Source organism: Solanum dulcamara, chromosome 6, assembly GCF_947179165.1.
Source record: "Solanum dulcamara chromosome 6, daSolDulc1.2, whole genome shotgun sequence".
Lineage (NCBI taxonomy): Eukaryota > Viridiplantae > Streptophyta > Magnoliopsida > Solanales > Solanaceae > Solanum > Solanum dulcamara.
In genome coordinates this window covers 24,043,560-24,063,245 of record NC_077242.1, presented here as the reverse complement: position 1 = coordinate 24,063,245, position 19,686 = coordinate 24,043,560, and the positions used below count along the sequence as shown (strand labels likewise).

The 19,686-nt window shown below is 33.6% G+C and overlaps 4 protein-coding genes across 5 annotated transcripts; 2 read left to right on the top strand and 2 right to left on the bottom strand.

Moving 5' to 3' along the window:
* Window positions 1-145: 145 nt before the first annotated feature.
* Window positions 146-6,738, bottom strand: LOC129893206 (uncharacterized). Of its 2 annotated transcripts, none has more exons than XM_055968700.1 (15): window positions 6,416-6,738; window positions 6,009-6,251; window positions 5,375-5,499; window positions 5,013-5,223; window positions 4,685-4,810; window positions 4,361-4,617; window positions 3,604-3,711; window positions 2,680-2,821; window positions 2,428-2,593; window positions 2,051-2,208; window positions 1,641-1,964; window positions 1,409-1,483; window positions 1,219-1,288; window positions 946-1,103; window positions 146-698 (listed from the first exon to the last, which is right to left on the bottom strand). In XM_055968700.1, exons 1-15 carry the CDS (start codon window positions 6,707-6,709, stop codon window positions 549-551), a joined length of 2,607 nt encoding a protein of 868 aa, XP_055824675.1. In that variant the 5' UTR covers window positions 6,710-6,738; the 3' UTR covers window positions 146-548. The 2 variants fall into 2 exon arrangements, with proteins under 2 accessions (XP_055824675.1, XP_055824676.1); XM_055968701.1 differs by lacking the exon at window positions 6,416-6,738 and adding an exon at window positions 6,334-6,410.
* Window positions 6,739-11,453: 4,715 nt separating this feature from the next.
* LOC129892789 (uncharacterized) lies at window positions 11,454-12,467 on the bottom strand. The gene is made up of 2 exons (XM_055968338.1): window positions 12,337-12,467; window positions 11,454-11,856 (listed from the first exon to the last, which is right to left on the bottom strand). Exons 1-2 carry the CDS (start codon window positions 12,465-12,467, stop codon window positions 11,454-11,456), a joined length of 534 nt encoding a protein of 177 aa, XP_055824313.1.
* Window positions 12,468-14,441: 1,974 nt separating this feature from the next.
* LOC129892788 (uncharacterized) lies at window positions 14,442-15,335 on the top strand. Its single transcript, XM_055968337.1, has 2 exons — window positions 14,442-14,952; window positions 15,175-15,335. Exons 1-2 carry the CDS (start codon window positions 14,442-14,444, stop codon window positions 15,333-15,335), a joined length of 672 nt encoding a protein of 223 aa, XP_055824312.1.
* A 17-nt stretch (window positions 15,336-15,352) lies between these two features.
* Window positions 15,353-16,143, top strand: LOC129892787 (uncharacterized). The gene is made up of 3 exons (XM_055968336.1): window positions 15,353-15,577; window positions 15,776-15,866; window positions 15,950-16,143. The coding sequence occupies exons 1-3, from the start codon at window positions 15,353-15,355 to the stop codon at window positions 16,141-16,143; spliced, it is 510 nt and encodes a 169-aa protein (XP_055824311.1).
* The last annotated feature ends 3,543 nt before the right edge of the window (window positions 16,144-19,686 follow it).

Below are 19,686 nucleotides of genomic sequence, written 5' to 3'. Positions count from 1 at the left end.
TTCGTGCACATTTTCATTTTGTTTCCTACAGCTAATGTTTCAATTTCTGGACAGTTTTTGTTTACCAAGTGGAAAGCATGTTTTCAACCATGTTTACAGGCTACAAATATGAAAAATCATACTGGGAACTGGCATTGCACAAACATTACCTGAAAAAGATGCCATAATATATATAAGCAACACCTTCAACCCCCAAAAAGATTATCCAAAAATAAAAGCAAAAATATAGCAATGTTGCTGGAGAGCTTTCAAGACTTTAAATTACAGGGAAAAATGAACTCAATAGACCATGGAGATATGATGCATCTCTGACTGCAAGAGAGTTGGGGAAGAGGGAGAGGTTGGTGAGGCAGTTCTGCATAGCTCCTTGGTGGTGTGATAAACCATAAGGGCTCTAAAATCCAAACAGCCAGACCTACTTTTCCATAGATTACATGGTGTACAACGGCTTTTTGCTTGTATTTTCTCTCGATATACACTTGCATAACTCGAGAGTTCTACTTTGGCATGCAAATTACAGAAAAGAGCGATACGTGCCTGGGTTTCACTCATAATTGGGAAACATGATTAGTTTCATTTAGAAAGAGACAGCCGAAGATATAGTTGTAGAAATCTTTTCCTTCAACCGTTTCTCCTCCACTGACGACAGCTTCAGTATCGTATGTGACTGCCCTAGTACAGTCAGGGCAGTAGGTAATCTGTATCCAAAAAATATCCTTCTGGTTTAGAGTTGTTCATTGCAGATTTGAGCTTAACAAGGGGGAGGGTGCATTTACTGTCTTAATAGGATACAATGACACAGGAAAATAGCAAGCGACAAAATCCATATCGATATTGACAAAAGCAAGATGACCGACCAGTAACAAGGTCATGCTTTGAACAGTCATCTTTCAGGAACTACTACACATTGAAAATGCTATAATATAGGCAGTATAGCTGTCATACCTCCAATAATTTAGGCTGAAAATGGCTATCAAGCATGACATCGACCCCATACATTGCCCTAGATTTGCTATGATGCATTTCTGGATGCACAGCAGCTGCTGCTTCAAAAGCTGTTTTGATCATATTTCTAATCCTTGAGTGGACATCCTGCCAGTTAACTGCAAGAAAGACAAGAGAGTGAGACTAGTAACTAAATCACTATGTCCTGCTAAATCAACAATATACAGAAAGGAGGAAATCAAAGTATTGGTATTGAAAAGCAAATACCCTCACCCTCATGTTCCTTCTCAAATTCTTTCACAAAATCTGGTGTATTCATATGGTTCAACCTGCCTCTGTAGTTCTATAGGAGAAAATTACGCTAAATGTCACGAACCATGTCAAGGAATCAAATCATGCAATTACATATACTCAAACTAACAATGGAGCTGGACAATCAACAAAGAGGGGAGCAAGTCCTTACCATAACAGTGAAATGAGTCTCATATTCATCAAAGCTATGTTTCTCCAAAGTGTATGTGTTGTTTGCCAATCTAACCTGAAAGCAAAATGGGAACAAAATCAACCAGAGTCGAGAAATCAAATCTGAACAAAGACATTTATATGTTATAATGTAAAGTATCTGAGTGAAACTGTTCTCTTTTCAACATCTCGATCACTCATGAGAACACCTACACCACTGAATATGTACATACCCAGAAAACTTCTGCAAGGAAGATCTCCAGGGGATTCATACTGCGAACCAAGACAATATATCGGAGATCAAATTTTCTCCCTCTAAATAGAGCAGGATGCTCAATGTACTTCTGACAAATTTTTGGGCCAGTCTCCATGAGACGAATAATAGCAGATAAATTGCTATTTATTGTCGTATCAATTGTTCTTGCCATGTTCCATGGCTTCAAGATCCACAAATTGTCTTGTTTCTCTCTTTCACGTAGGTGAAAATCTCCAATAAGTTGACTTAGCTGTGTCTCAAGATTATAAGTAGGCTGAAGCCATTCAACCAATCCATGAGCCTATTAAGTGGACAGATTTTAACATCAGCATTCTGCATAAAGAACAAGTGCTCAACCACTTTAAGAAAACATGATGTCTGTGAGACCTTCTGAATAGTTTCGGCTAAGTGATGTTTCATAACCAGGCAAGCCTCAAATGGAAATTGATTTATGTATTGTTCGTCATTTATTCCTGCTGCCTTCTTTGTTTCCTCATCTATCTGCATGCTTGTCCATATAATGTCTGCATCTTTGGGCTCAGTTGCTACAAACACCACCAGTAATGTGCAAGGTAATTTATGACTAGTCTTGAGTCAATTAAATGTTCATAAAATTGCACTCAAACAATTAGTACACACTTTCTTGACTGTAAGCAATATGAGTGCACAGAACATTAAAGACCAAGTCCAGACAGTGATAACAACACAGAAATAGTCAACCATCTAAGGAAAGGGAAATTTTAGAGGCATCAAAATGCACATACTGATAACAAACTCAGGACGAGTCAGATATTCTTCTACTTGAGGTATGTCAGCGTACACACGTAAAGCATTTCCATCACTGCGACACAGACTACTTGTAATTGATAACCTCTGTATTGGGCAAGCAATTTTGATCGATTGCAATTTGTTCTTGTATTTTTCATATTCCTGAAGAATTACGGAAACAAAATTTCATGTTGAGCATCTATATTCAGTTAACAAGAACAATCAAATATGAAAAGGTAAATACATACTTTGATAAAATAATTTTGTGGTGTATGGAACCAAGCAGTTAGGCGAGCAGATCGTTGCTTCTCTTCCCCAATACCAAATAGGTAATCACGAGTGCACTCGTCACCTTCTCGAACATCATCAATTGGCCAAAGAATTGAATAACTAAAATCATTAATAGAGTTAGTGAAGTTTCAGAAATATATAGCAGTTCGCAGAGTTAAAAGTTTAAATGCATAATAATTTCATCAGAGAAGCAGAAGAAGTACGTAGCAAACTCTCTTTCAATTTCCTCATCAGCCCTTCCATTGGAAAAATACCTTCATCCTTAGGCCATAGAGGAGACTCGGGGAAGGATAATTTTCCAATATCCCATTAAGTAGGATACACTTGTGTTCTACACAGTGGCTCTCATTCCACTCGCTAAGCTTTTTCCAAGGAGAGTTACTTAGGATACTCGCTATCTACTAGTTCCAACCAATCATCCATATACGTGATATATCTTCATGCCCAAAAAAACCGTTCACAAGATCAGAATACAAAATTCCATTATGTAAGCAAGAAACAAGGTTATTTATGCACTTCTTTTAAAAGTTCATTTATTACCAATTCATTGGAAACAACAATTTTCAATTAAACAATTGAGACACCTGAACAGAGGGAGTACATATAGGTTTTATTATTTTCTTCTTCGATAGGTACTTTAGAGATTTATTTGCAAAAAGGGCAAAGCCCTGAATCCAAGAGGCATACAATCTGAGTACTTTAGAGATGGGCATTTCCAGCTACAAATGCCAAGAAGTCATGTACACAAAGTATTTCCTGTGTACTCCAACATATACAAAATGTATTTTTTTTCTTCCATAATGAATATATACAAAATGTAGTTTCCAAAAGAAGAACATCCCAATATGTAAGCAAGAAAACAGGTGGTTTAAGAAGAGAACCTCACAGCAGATGCCAAGTTGCCCTCCGACATGTAAAGAAAAGGAGATACTCTAAAGTTTGGCTTGTCGCTATGGCGCAAAGCAGAACCAAGTTCATCCATTACATACCTATGAACACAAACAAACATGCACAGACGATATTACACATATGAGTGTGAGTTTAGTAAAAATTGTCCAGAATCACAAAAGGATTGTATCATGATAGTCCAGCAACTTGGCACAACCAAGTTGAAAGACTTCTTAGTTGCAACGGCAACTCTCACCAACTTAGTTAAACATTTGACAAAAGGATTCTCACGTTAATAGAACTAAATATACCAAGTTATGGAAGCTTCTTCTCTCATCTATGTTGCTCAGACTCTTTAGAAATGTTGACGGGTGTGTGTCAAATACTCCAAAAGTAGTGCATTATGGAAAATCTGATACGGGTGCGGCAACAATTTTGGAGAATCCAAGCAACATAGGCTCTCATAGACGTTTTTTAATTCCCAATTGCTGAAAGTCAAGTGCCTAATTTTCCACAACTAGAATTCCTGTGACTTCAGCTGACAGAATGTGCTACTTTTTCTAGGTCCTATTGAGTCTGCAGATGCAAATCTTCAGAACCAAGCAGGAGAAAAGCCAGAAACCCAAAGCTTCAATTGAGAATGCCTAATTAGCTGAACTATTTCATGTTGTTTAGAGCAGTTGTATAATGGAAACAGGACATCACATGGAGCAGCAACTTTGAGATGATCATAATTTCTAGCTTGCATACCATACAGAGGTTTCGTCAATCTTTTCTTCATCGGCAAGTCTATACGTCATTAAGTACAACCACATAGCATTAATGACACGATCTGTTAGAGGTTCTCCAGCAGTCCATTCAGGAAGACGTGGTTGCAACATTGAATCAACCACAGACTTCCCAGACTCCAATACTTTCGATGTGTTTACTCCATTTAGTAGAGAAAGATTAGGCAGGGCTTCAACAATTTCAGCAGCACTTTCTCCTAAAGGCCCTGGGATATCCACCTGTTCCATAGTTTATATAAATATCATTATGTGCTCACACTAAAGAAGAAGTAGTTAAAAGAGGTACCTCCAGAGAATGCAAGCAGCTGAATCCTTTAAGAAGCTGCAATAAATCACTAAGAGAATTCTGGTCTAATGGATTTCCACGCAAGTTTAAATAAGAAAGAGATGTGATCTCATCAGGATTAAATGCCTGAGAAAAAGAAGCAACATGAACAGGGGAAGATTATTAGAATAACGGAGAGACCACGACATCCATAAAAGACAGCCATAGTTTCACATTATCTCGAAGAATCTTAATATTCTTGGAAAAAGAAGGGATGGAGAGGAATTTCATGATAAACTCAATAGCACATTTTGTTTGGGAAATAAGTAAATGTGTGAATAGGCCTGACCTTGTTCATCAGATTGCGAATAGACCTGTCACTAAGGTCCAGAGATGTCACACTCTCCAAAGGATGATCTCTTTGATGATCACAGCCTGCATTGTCTTTGTCATAGATTCCACCACAAAATCCTAATGCCCACTCTCCATAGTTAGATGTAAATTTTGAGTTGCAAATTTCCAAACCAGGACAAACCTGAATGATTGCAGCCTCTGAATTACTATCCAAAGAAGAAAAGGTAGAAGCATCAATTACTGTTCAAGCTTGCCAACAAGACAATAGTTGAACCCAGCATCAATTACTGCTATTAAAAAATGGATTTAAGCACTCACTGCTCCACTGGCCTAGTTACTGAGCTCTTGGCAACTTACCTATGCTCCAAAATTGGATTATTATTCAGCCAGAGAGCTTTAAGATTGCTGAGTCGGGTAACTTCCTTAGATACAACCTCAACATCCCTCAGATTGTTACCACACAGGCTCAGTGCCAGTAAGTTCTGATGCAAAAAATTTCAAATTAACAAACATAATATAAAACAAAGGAACGACAAGAACATTGTAAGAAGTGTGAGAACAAACATAGAGAAAAGCGCCAATCACAACAGATGACTCATTACATAAATATAACTTTGCCCCTACAAGGTAGCTACTGTTTGCAGCTTCTAACCACTACTCTAAAAGATCTGCCATTATATGCATAATAAATCTAATAAGGAAATCTAGGCTAGCTATTGTTATGTTTTATTAGTTTTACATTAGTTTTTAATATGGATCTAGGTTAGCTATTATGTACAAGAAACCACAGTTTGCATCTCTCATCCATAGGAAAGGTGGGAACAGTCCTAGTGCAAAGTAAAGCCTTAAAGGAACTACTTATCTGCAGATACAACTCATGCTATCACGAGCTTGTAGAAGAACAAAGTGTGTAATTCCAAGTCCATGAAAGACACTCGGTTCCTACTTGGTCGAGTTGATATCACATTTTAGAGCTATAAAGTAAACGTACCGGAAATTTACTAGGCAAATCAAGAGATACAAGCATGTCATCATCAATGTCAAGTTCCTCAAGCTCCAACCATCTCGTATCATCCCGGCCTTCATTTACTTTATGCATTTCTCTCTCCACTATTTCCGCGGCACTCAGTTTGCTACAATCCTCTTCACCTGCCTCCTCAGCCGCTGAGTTCAAATCAACATCTACACACATTAATGCAGCCATTCTTTCTGCTAAACCCGGAACTTCATACAACTGCATTATGAAATTCAAAAACATATTCATACATAAATTAATCGCAAATAACAGAAAGCATAGCCCAGGAAAAAAAAATTACTTCGTCATCAATTTTCCAGTAACGTGTAAATTCCAATCGTCACCATTTAAGGAGAGAGAAAGGAGTGTATGTCACTTCAAACCTGCTTATAAGCATCGGATAGGCGAAAAGTCCAAGCATGATCAACAAGGAAGAGATTGGAGTGTTTGGCGATGAAATCAGAAGTGAAAAGTAGCCTTCTTTGGCGGCCATCTTCGAGCGGCTCAATCTGGAAATAGCGGCCGCCGTCGAAAGTGTCGGAGGAGAGCTTCTGAAAGAGAAGCTTGTAGAGTGACTGAGGGATGCCGGCGGCCGCTAGGAGTACGCCGTGGACCTTAACGAAATCGTCGAAGGATTGAAGTTTGTTCATTTCTAGTGAGTTTTGAGGGAAGCTCATTCACTAACTTGCTGAGGAGGGGAAAAGGGTTTTAGATGCCAAGGTCATGTTTGTTTATTGTTAAGAAATAAATATAAAAAACATATCAAAATTATTTTTTTTGAGTTTCATATCTAAACTATTGAAATTATCACTTATTAGTTTGAAAAATACACTTCGATTGTGTGTGTAATACATTCTCTCTACTCTCTATTTCTTTGAAAAAATCTTGTCACGTGACATTTCACATAGATAAAATATTTCACCTTAATAAAAATTAAATAAATTATTAATATTTGTTAAAAGTTAAAGATTCAAGTATCTATTCCAAAAAAAGAATTATTTTTATAAAAGAAATTATTTTTAAAAAAAAGAACTCTACCACCTTGCCGGACACACAATCCCCGTCCTTTTATTTTTTAAAATTTCTTTTATAAAATATTTTTAAAAAATTCATACTTCACCCACTCTCCATTCCTTCCTAAAAAATATTCTTATTTTTATTTTTAAAAAAAAAAAAATTATACCCACCCCATCTGATCCTTCGGTATTAATTTATATTTTTATATTGAACATAGACATAGTGAACTTTAACATAGTATTTTTTGAGTCTATGTCTAAAATTTCAAGTGATTTGGAGTTGTGGAGAAAATTCTACATTAAAGTGGGTTAAAATTTTGAAACTTTAAAGAAATTTTAAGTGTGTCTTGTTGGGTTAGGTTGAATTCGAGCTCTAAAGATATCGAATATCTAGTACGGAGGTATGCTACTATTGAAATTTGAGGTGATTTCGTAAAAGATTAAAGAAATTGAAAATTTGAAGTTCTTGGTGTTCTTCATGTGTATTTGGTGTTCTTTTAAAAGAATGAGCAAAAAGAGTACATTTAATTCAAAACTTCAATGAAAAAGTGTTAAAAATTATTTGGGTAGTTTTGCAAAATTGGAGTTAAAAAATAATGATATAGATGAGCCTTTTCTCAAATGGCAATGACATAGATGAGCCAAACTTTTAACGGATGACATAAATGAGTCTTTTCTCAAAGTTTGATGGTATATTTGAGCCTTTTCTCATTTTTAAAAATGAAACAGAGAGTGTAGTACATACACCATGATGAGAGTGAAATAAAGACGAAAAGTGTGTTTTTCAAACTAATAAATAATTTTTACGTATGAAACTCACACTTTCAATAATTTAGGTATAAAACTCAAAAAAATGAAATAATACAGAAGTGTTTTTGACACTTATCTCAATTCTAAAATTACTCATACATAAAAACTACATGCACACATTATTTTATGAGAAAAATTCAGAAATGACAAATCTATTAAATATAATAATTCTTTATGCATATAGTTTACATAATTACTTTCAATGGCTATATTTATGTTTCCTATGGGCCATAACATTTGTATATTCGAAATTGTAAGTTAAAAATTATCCAAATTTCCTTTCTTTAAAAGAGGACTGAAGTGGCGCTAATTTCAGTTATATAAATGGAACCAAATCCCTGATTGCACGCAATTTATAAGTCAATAGAATTTCTTTCTATCACGATCCGAATTCGAGTGTGATGACACTCGCCTAACCCATCAAGGCGAGTCAGCCTAAGAGTCTAACCACTTCATAACAAATGGCAATAAAAGCGGAAATGTAAAGTCTAATACGACATAAATAAGGATAAGCGAAAAAATAGATTCTAAACCACCTAAGACTTGGTGTCAAATGTACAAGCCACCATTTCAAAAAAAAATGAAAAAGGTACAAATCTATATGCCTCGGTCCTCAGGTAGAACAAATCATAAAATAAATTGGCAGCGAGAGTCTGCCGAAGAAGACAAGCTACTACCTCTCACGCGTCTAGAAGCTCGGTCCAATCAGTAGAAGTACTAAAAGTAGGAGGTGTCAGGTTCAGATCCTACATAAATGTAGAAACAAGGGGTGAGCACCAACAATACGGTACTCAGCAAAATAGAAATTAAACCCTAAGTAAAGAATTGCGGAACACAGATACTCCTGACATTTCCATCATAATCCTCCACAACTACACACCTACACTTAAACAACCCAATCTATACAGTTTATATCACAATTATACCAGAATACTAGATAGTTCACAAGTAAAAAGTACATATACGTTCCCACCACTATACTCATGCAAACACAGGAAATCTCAAATCGTAATCAATCACAAGATGAAATAGATGAAAATGCAATGTCAAATAATCGTGATGCATGTCTGTCCTATGATACACATCTGCTAATCACCTCAGATCGGAACCCATGGGGGCCTCACATACACCATGTATCCGCTGGAAGAGACCTCGACCAATATCTGCCGGAAGAGACCTCGGACATAATATCCACCGAAAAAGACCTTGGTCGCCGAAAATACCTCGACAAATCACCTCGACAGGTAGAAACCTCGGTCCCAATATTCAGTACCTCACTCACATCATTTCACAGCCATCACAGATAAGTATATGCACAGTAATGAGTGGAACAGGATAAATATTCACATAAAATGTCATATAGTCCACAACCACACAATAAGTCAATGTCTCATAATTCACAACACTTAGATAATTTTTCCTATACAAGTTTCTATTATCACACTTCAAATCATATAATTCAACTCAATCTAATGACTCAACACACCCTAATCCCTCGCATAGGAAAATACAAGGTTCAACATACTTAACAAAGGTTAGAATTTCACTTACCTTATCCAAAAGTCACGAACAATCCAAAGTCACCGTCTTTTCACTCTGATGATACTCCAAGTCACCACAATCTAATCACATATAGACTCACAATCACATTTTGAAGCTATTGACACTAAAATCAAGAAATTCGGGTGAAAAAGATAAAATGGTCAAAAATTCCATATCGGAAATCGAACTCAGAATCAAATTATTTTAGATGAAAATGTTCCTCATGAAATCAAAAATCTAATGGTGAAAATCAGTTCAAAAAGGGTTAAAATGGGTTCACAAACTCAACTTTTGATAAAAAATTGGATTAGGCAAAACCCCCCCCCCAAATCTCCAATTTGAAATCTAATTTTTGAAGTTAAAATCACGAATTAATCAATGGGAATCAAAGTTAAAAATGACATACCCAATAGTTTTTCATGAAAAATCTCTTTGAAAATCGCCTATACCGAGCTTAGAATGTTGAAAATAGAGGAAATTGACCCTATTTCCATCTTTTGGGAAAGACACTATCTAGGTCGACTTATCCCATTGCGATCGCAACTCAATTACGTCGCGAATGTGAAGGTCAGACCCTCGCTTCATCGCGATCGTGGCCAAGACCTCGCGATCGTAGAGGTCAAAAGAAAGGTGCATCACGATCGCGGCAGGGCTCCTTCGCTAACGCGAAGAACAACTGGAAGCACCAGTTGACAACAACAATTTCACAAGGCTAAGTCTCCGAATGGGCCCTCGGGATTCGATCAAAATCCCGTGAACACAAACCAGATATGTAACCCTACTAAATTCGACGTTCCAGACTCAATGGATCATTGGAATTCAAATTCAAAACCTTCTTGACCTGAAATTCGTTAAGTCGCAACTAAACTAGTTTCGACACTTGAAATATCCAAAATAACCTCGGCACCTCTAAAAATTATAACGAAGTCATTTCTAGTGTTAAAATCATCCCTCGAAACTATTGAAACCATCAGAAATTCGATCCAACCACCCAAACCCCAAATGTTGACCAAAATCAAACTTAGGTCAAACTTTAACTCAATTTCTAACTCCAGACCTAAATTGCACGTTTTAACTCCAAATTTAATTCTGACAACTCTCTTAGACCATTTTTTACATTCTAGAACTAATGAAATCGACAAAATTCCATTCTGAGACTCGAAACTCCAAATAACTTCGAAACTCAAAATTTAACAACCTAAGCCTTTAAACCCATTTCTCAAGCAAAACCTCAGCTTTTCACAAGATTTTCAAAAACTAGCTTTCAGACCCAACCAAAAGTGACTCAAAAAAGCTAACAGAAGGGATAAAATTATAATTTTATCAAAAATATCAAAAATGACCCTCAAGGTCATTACACTTCCGCGTTATTGGTTCTTTTTCAATAAAATCACCATTCTTAATGGGTTCCCCTACTTTGAAACTTCAGAAATTCAAAAATAAAATCCAATTCTCTTTTTCATTCTTCTTAAGAAAGTTCTTAAAATTTTCGGTTAACGAATCAGGTAAGTCGTGCATAGAAATTTTCATTAATTTGTTGTTCGATTTCAATTTGAATTGTATATTATGAAGATTTGATGAGTAAAAGCCATTTTTGAATGTATAGAAACATGAAAAAGCAATTTACAATTGAATAGTTTTTTAGAATTTATTTTTTTGTAATATTTTCTTATGGATCGAACATTGAATTTCAGTATTATGGAATTTTGTTTCGAATGTTAGTTCGATTATGTAATGTGTATTGCCATTTGTGAGTCGCGATTAAGTTAGGCTTGTATATGTTGACTCACATGAACTACTTGTATACCAGTTCAGTAAGCGTATATGTATCAATTAAAATGAGTGTGGTTAATATATGTACAGTAAAACCTCAATAAAATAATATTCTCACTAAATGCATTAGATAATAATTAAAAATAAAGTATTAAAGGCCCAGAAAAAATATAAAGTAATAATTACTAGAATATATCAAGAATTTATATATATTTAATTAGTCAATACTACTAGACCAATAACTATTTCTTTTTAAAATATGATTCTATAGTTGATTATTTTATCTTCCACCAAAACCAAAATTAATTTCATCCTTAACTTTTAGAAGAGCGAACACAATTTGCAGAATATTTTGTTCGTGTTGTACCAAATAGTTTGACAATGTAGTCATTGCTTGAAATGTCTCCTTTGACAATACATGTGAGACGATGCTACTATCATCTTGTTCAGGATCATTTTCATCATTATTATTCATTACAGATTGAATAATCTCTTCCTTTGTAGGTGATTCCATAACTATATCATTCTCGTTAGGGTAGCTCAAAAGATGTTCAACATCCATCACATTTCTATAGGCTAAATTAAAGATGACATCATTTAATTCCTGGACACCTTCATCTAATTCATCAACTTCTTGGATTCCTTCATCTGATTCACCAACTTGTGGTTCGGAACATTGTTTTCTTCAGACCGAATCTTGCAATGCCGAAAATAATTTGCAATTGTTATTTCTTTCACATCAAAATTCTAAGCCAAGTTAGCAAAATTAATAATATTTAAAATATTATTTTTTTAGTATTTGGTGCTTCAACCTCAAGGCGTTGTAGGATGCTGAAATAAAGACGACGATGATAATGAGCTTTAAATGCTCGAATAATCTCAGCATCATATGATTGAATCTTAGACGTTGTGTTAGGAGGTAAGAAAAACAACTCTATATTTCTTAGGCCTTCAACTATCTTTGGATGAGATGGGCAATTGTCTACTATTAACAAAACATTCCTGCCATTCATTCTCTTATCAAACTAGCCAACATATTCTTGGAAAAGCAAGCCAGTCATCCAAGCTTTCTTGTTAGATTTATACATGCAATTAAGATTGTTCACGTTCATATTTTTAAAGCATCTAGAATTTGCAAACTTACCAATAATCCACAATGGTACTTTGTCAGATCCATCACAATTGCAACAGAGAGCAAGAGTAATTCTCTCTTTGTCTTTTTTGCGACCTTCAAGCTGCTTGGTAGCAAGTGAATATCAGCTTCCAATCGGTAAAATAGTCCAGTTTCATCCATATTATAAATATCTTTCAATTCAAACTGATCTAGTTTTGACCGTATGCTAGGCAATTCATTTTCAATGTTCTCCATCAAAACTGAACCACTTTCACCAAAACGTCTGTAAGACTTGATTCCGTATCTTGACTTGAAACGTTCTAACCAACCAGAAGAGAAGTTGAATTATGTATTAGTTTCACCATACATTTTCAAGAAAAGATCTTTTGCTTTTCCTTGAATAATTTTTCCTGACATGTTCATTTTCTCTTGTATTTGAAGAAACCACCTGTACAAAACTTTCTCTAAATCAGGGTATTTTTCTGATTTATGCCTCTTGACATCACTATTTTTCATCTCATTTGACAAATACTCTGTCGACCTTTTAAGAGTGTGCAATATTGTTGATTGACTAATAGTCAAATCAAAATTTTGTTTCATCCATGCTTGCAAATCATTTTGGCTAATAGTGGATTCTTTTTCTTATGCTCACATATTTTATTTCTTATTTTATTGGTTAAAGATGATTTTTGTACGTCTTTCAAATGATGAGAAGACATTATACTTGAATTATGATTTTTAAACATCTAGCTTTTTCTTTTTATAGTTAACATAGAATCTCTTCATATTCTATATACATGAATACACTTAGAAACATTAAACATCACTAAATTCGTTTAGTTTTCCTAGATTTAAATAATAAATATGCAAAGACTACACTTTTTATCTTTCTAGATTTAAACTTTTGAAATTCTTAATTCAAATATATTTTTTCTTTTTTATGGCACATACTGTAAAATACTCTCTAAAATAATAAATATTTATTTATCGATAAATAAGTATTTTATGCATTTATCGATAAACTAATAATCTCGATAAATGAATATTTTTTCAGCCCCAAACATATGCATTTATACAGGTTTTACTGTACATATACAAATAAATTGTATATAATTATGGTTATAGTTATACATTTATATCTATATACAATATTTATAAAACAACTTTGTATATGTATAAAAATAGTGATGTTGTATAAATTTGTATTAAAATAGTGTTATTGTATATATTTGTTTGAATATAAGCTAATTATTGTATGAAGACTTCATTCTTGTATCAATAATGTAGATACTGTATAATTAGTGTCAATATATAATAACTTGAATTGTATAATGTATTCTTTGTTATTGCATTTAACCATATGCAGAAATGAGTTTCTTAGCAACATTGGTAATGCATTCTGATATATGGGATGATAAAAATTGTTACGTTGATTATACTATTGAGTGGATTGTGTTAAAGGAGAATGCATCATATTCAGAGTTGTATAAGGCGATTTCAAATCAACTTTTTATTGATGTGAATACTAAGCGACTGCAGATTGAGCACAAGAAAGGACAAAGCAATACACCGATGTTGATACACAACTGCATGGGTGTGAAAATCTATGTAATACTCAAAAAGGCTATAAATAATTTTAACAAATATCTGATTTGTATAACTGAATTTGATGGGTGCTACCCTAACAATGAGCTTTGTGAAAGTTCAAGAAGCAGTTAGGAGGGTATTTTAGAGTCAACTTGTACAAATTTAGTTGATCATTTTGAGATCCATCAGTTGACAATTTTGAAATTGATAGAGTCACTTGGTGCATTTATAGTGGAGTGCTATGATGAGGTTATTTTAGATCCATGTTTTAAGTATGTCGAGGAGGAACAAGTATACAAGGACAAAGATAATCTGAAATCTATTATGGAGCAATATGCAATTGCACAAAGATTTTAATATACAACTGAGAGGTCAAATGCGATCAGGTATTTTTGAAGTTGAATGAGTACATATTGTGTTATTACTGAATATTTAGTTGTGTGTATATATTGTTATATTGTATATATTTGTGTATCTGATATTATTATATATTTGGACTGATAAGTTAAAGTGAATTTCGATTGTAGCTATACATTTCAATGTTTCTTTGAAGAGTGTAAATGGCAAATGAAGGTAATGAATATTAACAAGTATGAAATGTTCAAAATAAGTGCCTTCAACAAGGATCATACATGTCCTTTGAAGGACAAAGTATATTCCCAAAAACAACTAACAAGTAATTTGATTGGAGGAATTATCAAACCTAAGCTTGTAGATCACAAACGAAAGCATAGAGCTACGGATATAAAAAATGATGTGAAATTAGATCTCGAAATTAATATTAATTACATGTGTGCTTGGAGGGCTAAAGAGAAGGCTTTGATATCTTTTAGGGGTACCTCTGCTGGATCCTACAACAAACTGTCTGTTTATTTGTATATGATGTCTATTACATATCCAGGATCTCATATACAATTGAAGAAAACAGTTAATAATCAGTTCTTGTACGTATTTATTGCACTGCGTACTTTTATACAAGGATTTGGTCATTCCAGACTTGTAGCTGTTGTCGATGAAAATCACCTAAGAGGACCATATAATAAAACTTTTGTTGCAGCAAATACTACGGATGGAGTAGGTATATCACGTTCAATTTTTTATGTGTGTGTATATATATATTGTGTATATCTATATTTATATATACATACCATACTTTTAATGTGGATATACAAACATTTTTATGTTTATATATTGCATTGATATTGATTTGTATATAAATTCAACTGTAGGTCATATCTTGTGGTGTGATTGATTCTGAAAAATAATGCAAGTTGGACTTGTTTCTTTGAACAACTAAAAGAGGCATATAGGAAAAGGAGTAATATGTTTGTTGTGTCTAATAGAAATGAGAGCATTATAAATGCTGTTGCGAGAGTGTATACTGATGTGTCACATTATGCTTGTTTGTGGCACTTGTGGAATAATGTTCAAAAGAAATATAAAAATCGCATGAAAAACTAACTGCTCTATTCTATACAATGGCCAAGACGTGTACAAGAGTTGATTTTCATAGGCTAATGGAGACTATAGAGAAGGTAGATGTAAAGTTAAAAGAATACTTAAAGCTGACTGGATATGATAAATGGGCTAGGTGTTATGCAAAAGTTCATCGAGGATTGTCTGTGACATCGAATATTGCAGAGAGTCTAAATATTGTACTAGTATCAACAAGAGAATTGCTAATCAGTGATTTTCTAGAGCAGGTGAGACTGATGTTTGGAAGGAGGAATCATGATTATAAAAAGAAAGTCACCAACATGTTTACATCATTGATTGAAAAGTATCATGAGATACTCATGAAGAATGAAGCAATGAACACAAAAATAATGGTATTATTGTTCTTTATATATATATAAAAAATATATATACAAATTATTATTTTATTTGTGTATAAAAAACAGGTTGTATCATTGACTGAATACGTACAGAATGTGATTGATGATGGCCGAAATTTGGTGGTGTGTCTTCTAAAAAAATATGTTCCTGTGGAAGGTTTCAGTATGAAGAAATAACAAATGAACATGTTTGGGTTGTATTGAAATCGAAAAATCTAACACCATATGAATATTGCTCAGATTTATACAAACCAAAGATTGTCTTAAAGATTTATGAGATGCCAATATATTTTTTACCAAATATTAAGGAGTGGGTGATAGTTGAATACATATTGGATAATGAAGTTCTGCCTCCAAATTTCAGGAGACGTGCTGGCAGGCCAAGAAAGAAAATTTATGCAAAGGGTTCAAAAGAGTTGCTCGAAACTGTGTAAAAGAATACGTGTTGTTCATGTGGAGTTGCAAGTCACAATAGGCATTCATGTAAGAAAAAGGCTCAAGCTCTTTAAGGAACATTAGTTTGGATTAATATTTTGAACTTCTATATAATTGAAAATGCTTTGCATTTGTATTTTGGATATTACTCTTATAATAAATATTTTGATACATTACGACAATAGCTTTTATATACCGTAATTTTTTTAGTGTCATTTTTTTGACAGTTTGTTTATTAATGGAAAAGTGTATAAAATTTGATTAGAAATTGGGTACAATATGATCAACAAACTATATATTCCTTAACTCCATCAACGAATATTCATCAGTTTTTTTCTTTTGTATACATCTAACTTTTTTTTATTAAAAGAAATTTTTATATAATTTTTGGTAAGAAAATATCTGAATATCTTTATTTATTTGATTATATCAATGGAATAAAATAGTATAAGTATATAGGATAATTTTGTTTGATTAAGTTTGTTTGTATAAGTATGTAGAATATAAATGTACAATTACACATAATATCTCTGTTCGCATCTTTGTTTGTATAAGTTTATGTAATATATTTGTATAATTATTTAGAAACTTTATTTGCATACTTGTCTAGAATATATAAATATAGTAGGAGCGCATGTATTTATATATAATTATATCATTTACTTATTGTATTTATATAAGTTATTATACCCACCATTTTTATATAGACAATATCTTTTTTTCTATTTGTTTCCAATTTTTATAAGGATAAATATATTCAAATGTTGATTTATTTGAGAATTGTTTTATATAATTTTACACGATATACAAATAAAAAGGAGGAACTAAATAAATTTACATGAGACATGAATTGCTTATGATAAAAAGGTGTTATCAGATTCAATATTAGTAACGTAGAAACTTAGTTAAAAATGAAAAAATTACATTGCCAAGCAATGTCTGCTATATACAAAAATGAATATAAGTCATGCGTACAGTGAGAAACTGAACTGAAAACTAAAATTCTACTGAATTATCATTATTTCAGCACTATCACAACCAGTCCTAGTCCTGGTAGGTTTTGGTGGTGCCTCACTATCATTAATTGAGTCAGATTTAATTTTTTGCATGCCATAATTCGACCCCAGTGACACTATTTGATACACATTAATTCTGGATCAAGTAAAGTTAAAATACCATTGCCAGAACTGAGATATTCTGCATAAGTTGTGATATGTACTCGACAATTCCTAAAAGTTATAAAATAAAAACAAATAAGATGTTTTGGCAAGATAGTATAAAACAGAATAAAATGAATAATAACTTACAAGATTTCTTCCGGCTGCTGTGATATATCATTGGCATAAATAATTTTAAATGAATCAAAATCAGAGTATGCACTGTATTATGGGTGAGAAGATACATCCAATCCCTCACGTAAAAATCATACATAGAAAGATACTTGGGTATGAGCTGGGCATATGTCTTGACCTCATTATCAATAAATGAATGGTATAGCGCAGGATTGATTGAATCATACACCATTATACATTGATCATCGAAGAATACAACAATCAATACCTAATGCAACCTCTCCTTCACATTGACAGTAATGAATATATTGTCCACCGAATGCTATGGTACATTAGCGTGCTTTTCAGATGCAATGTATTAAATTGTTGAAATTACAATCGACAGTGCTGAACTTATATTCTGAATTAGTGGAACACTTTGCTTTTTTCCTTAAATAGTAGAAGATCAAATCTATGTGTTGAACGAAATAAAATTAAAATTTCTATAAATATGACTGTTATACAAATTTAAAAAATAAATGTATATTATAAACAATGAAAAAAAATTATATCGAGTCATCGGGCAACTGCCCTTCATTAGCAAGTTTGGTGAGCCATTCTTGTCCTCAATTGTAATAACACCAAAATTAATGCATTGTCTTAAGACTACTTTTTGCCTTTTGAATCGGTCCTAGTTGTTCTTCCTGTAAATGAAGAAAATTTTTAATCTAAAAATATAAATTTATACATATTCTGATATAGTTAAATGTATATGGTGCTAGGTAGATATATACATCATAGCTGAATAGGTGTGTTAATGTAAATGTATAAATTTAGTTTATTTAAGGAACTAAATTAACTAAATTTTACTTGGTATGATGCCTACTAATAGACCTTTCTTTAACCATTTACAGAAATTGACAAAGATATGTGTGTCTTCAGTATCGGGCATATCAATATATGAATGCTTCAAATCAAATATTAAAGAGGACTTTGACGAACACCCCGAAATATATAAATGATTGATTTGAGATTAATGAATAACAATGTTGTCTCTATGTATAGAATTGGTGATTGAAAGATTACTTTATACCTGTATCTGATAAAAAAATATAAGATATGGTGATGTATTATATTGACTTGGATGCCTAACCCTTTGGATCGGTAATGGTGTCTGATCGTCTGCAATGACCTATGGATATAGAATAATGCTTTTTTCGAGATTAAGGCTTGGAAGAAATTGATCAGTCAACTCAAACTGGGATTGAGGTATGTTTGCATCCATCTTTGAAACAGCATGAGGTCCATCTGAACTGGTATAGGAGATACAACATCTTCCTTGACAGGTGGAGCTGGCGGTGTTGTTTCTTTGGAACAATCAGTAGGAGATTGATCTTTAAAATGATCAGATGGAGCTGACTCAGGGGTATACAGAGATTCTTATTTTTGGACCTCTTCACACAAAATAGGTGGGGCGGGTAGTGTTATTTCTTCAGTACAGTCAGCTAGAGATTCGTCTTTGGTGTAACACCCCATGTTATTCTAGCCTAGACAGAGTCAAAATAATCATAAGAAAAGTTGATGAGGTGGACTGACCTAGTGAACCACGAGTGTTTTCTACGACCTGTAGAAAGTTCTACGAGTCGTAGGCACGACTCGTAGAGCAGCCCAACACGTAGTGAAATTTTTGAACTTGATATTCCTGCCTATGATTGACATTATGATTCATAAGGATTTCTACGAGTCGGAGAGATGACTCGTAGAACCCCTTTACACTTAGCTAAAAACTCAAAACTCTAAGTCACTTCTACTAGTGGAGTCAATGACTCATCAAAGAGTCTATGAATTCGTAGAAAAAGTTTAGAGACTCAGTATTTCCAGAATTTCAAAAATCTGCAGGACGAGTTGAGTGTATGACTCATCGAGTAGTTTACGACTCGTAGACCAGAGTCGTAGACCCCCTTTCCTTTTTCATTCCAAGTCTACAAGTAGGTTTCTTTAACCAGTAGAAGTTTCTACGAGTTGTAGAACTGATCCGTATACGGCCAGAGTCAATTTTTATAAAGGATATTCTTGTCTTTTCCCACCCTTTTAAAGTCAAAAACTCAATATTTTGGGACTATTTTGAGTCTCTTATTAGTACCCTGAATGCCTAAGCCTTATTAACACTTAGTTTATTTGAAGATCGAGGATCGGAGAAGAAAAGAGACTAGGGTTCAAGCGTACACTTTTACCCATTTCACGTTCGATTGTTTTACGAATCTCAGTTAT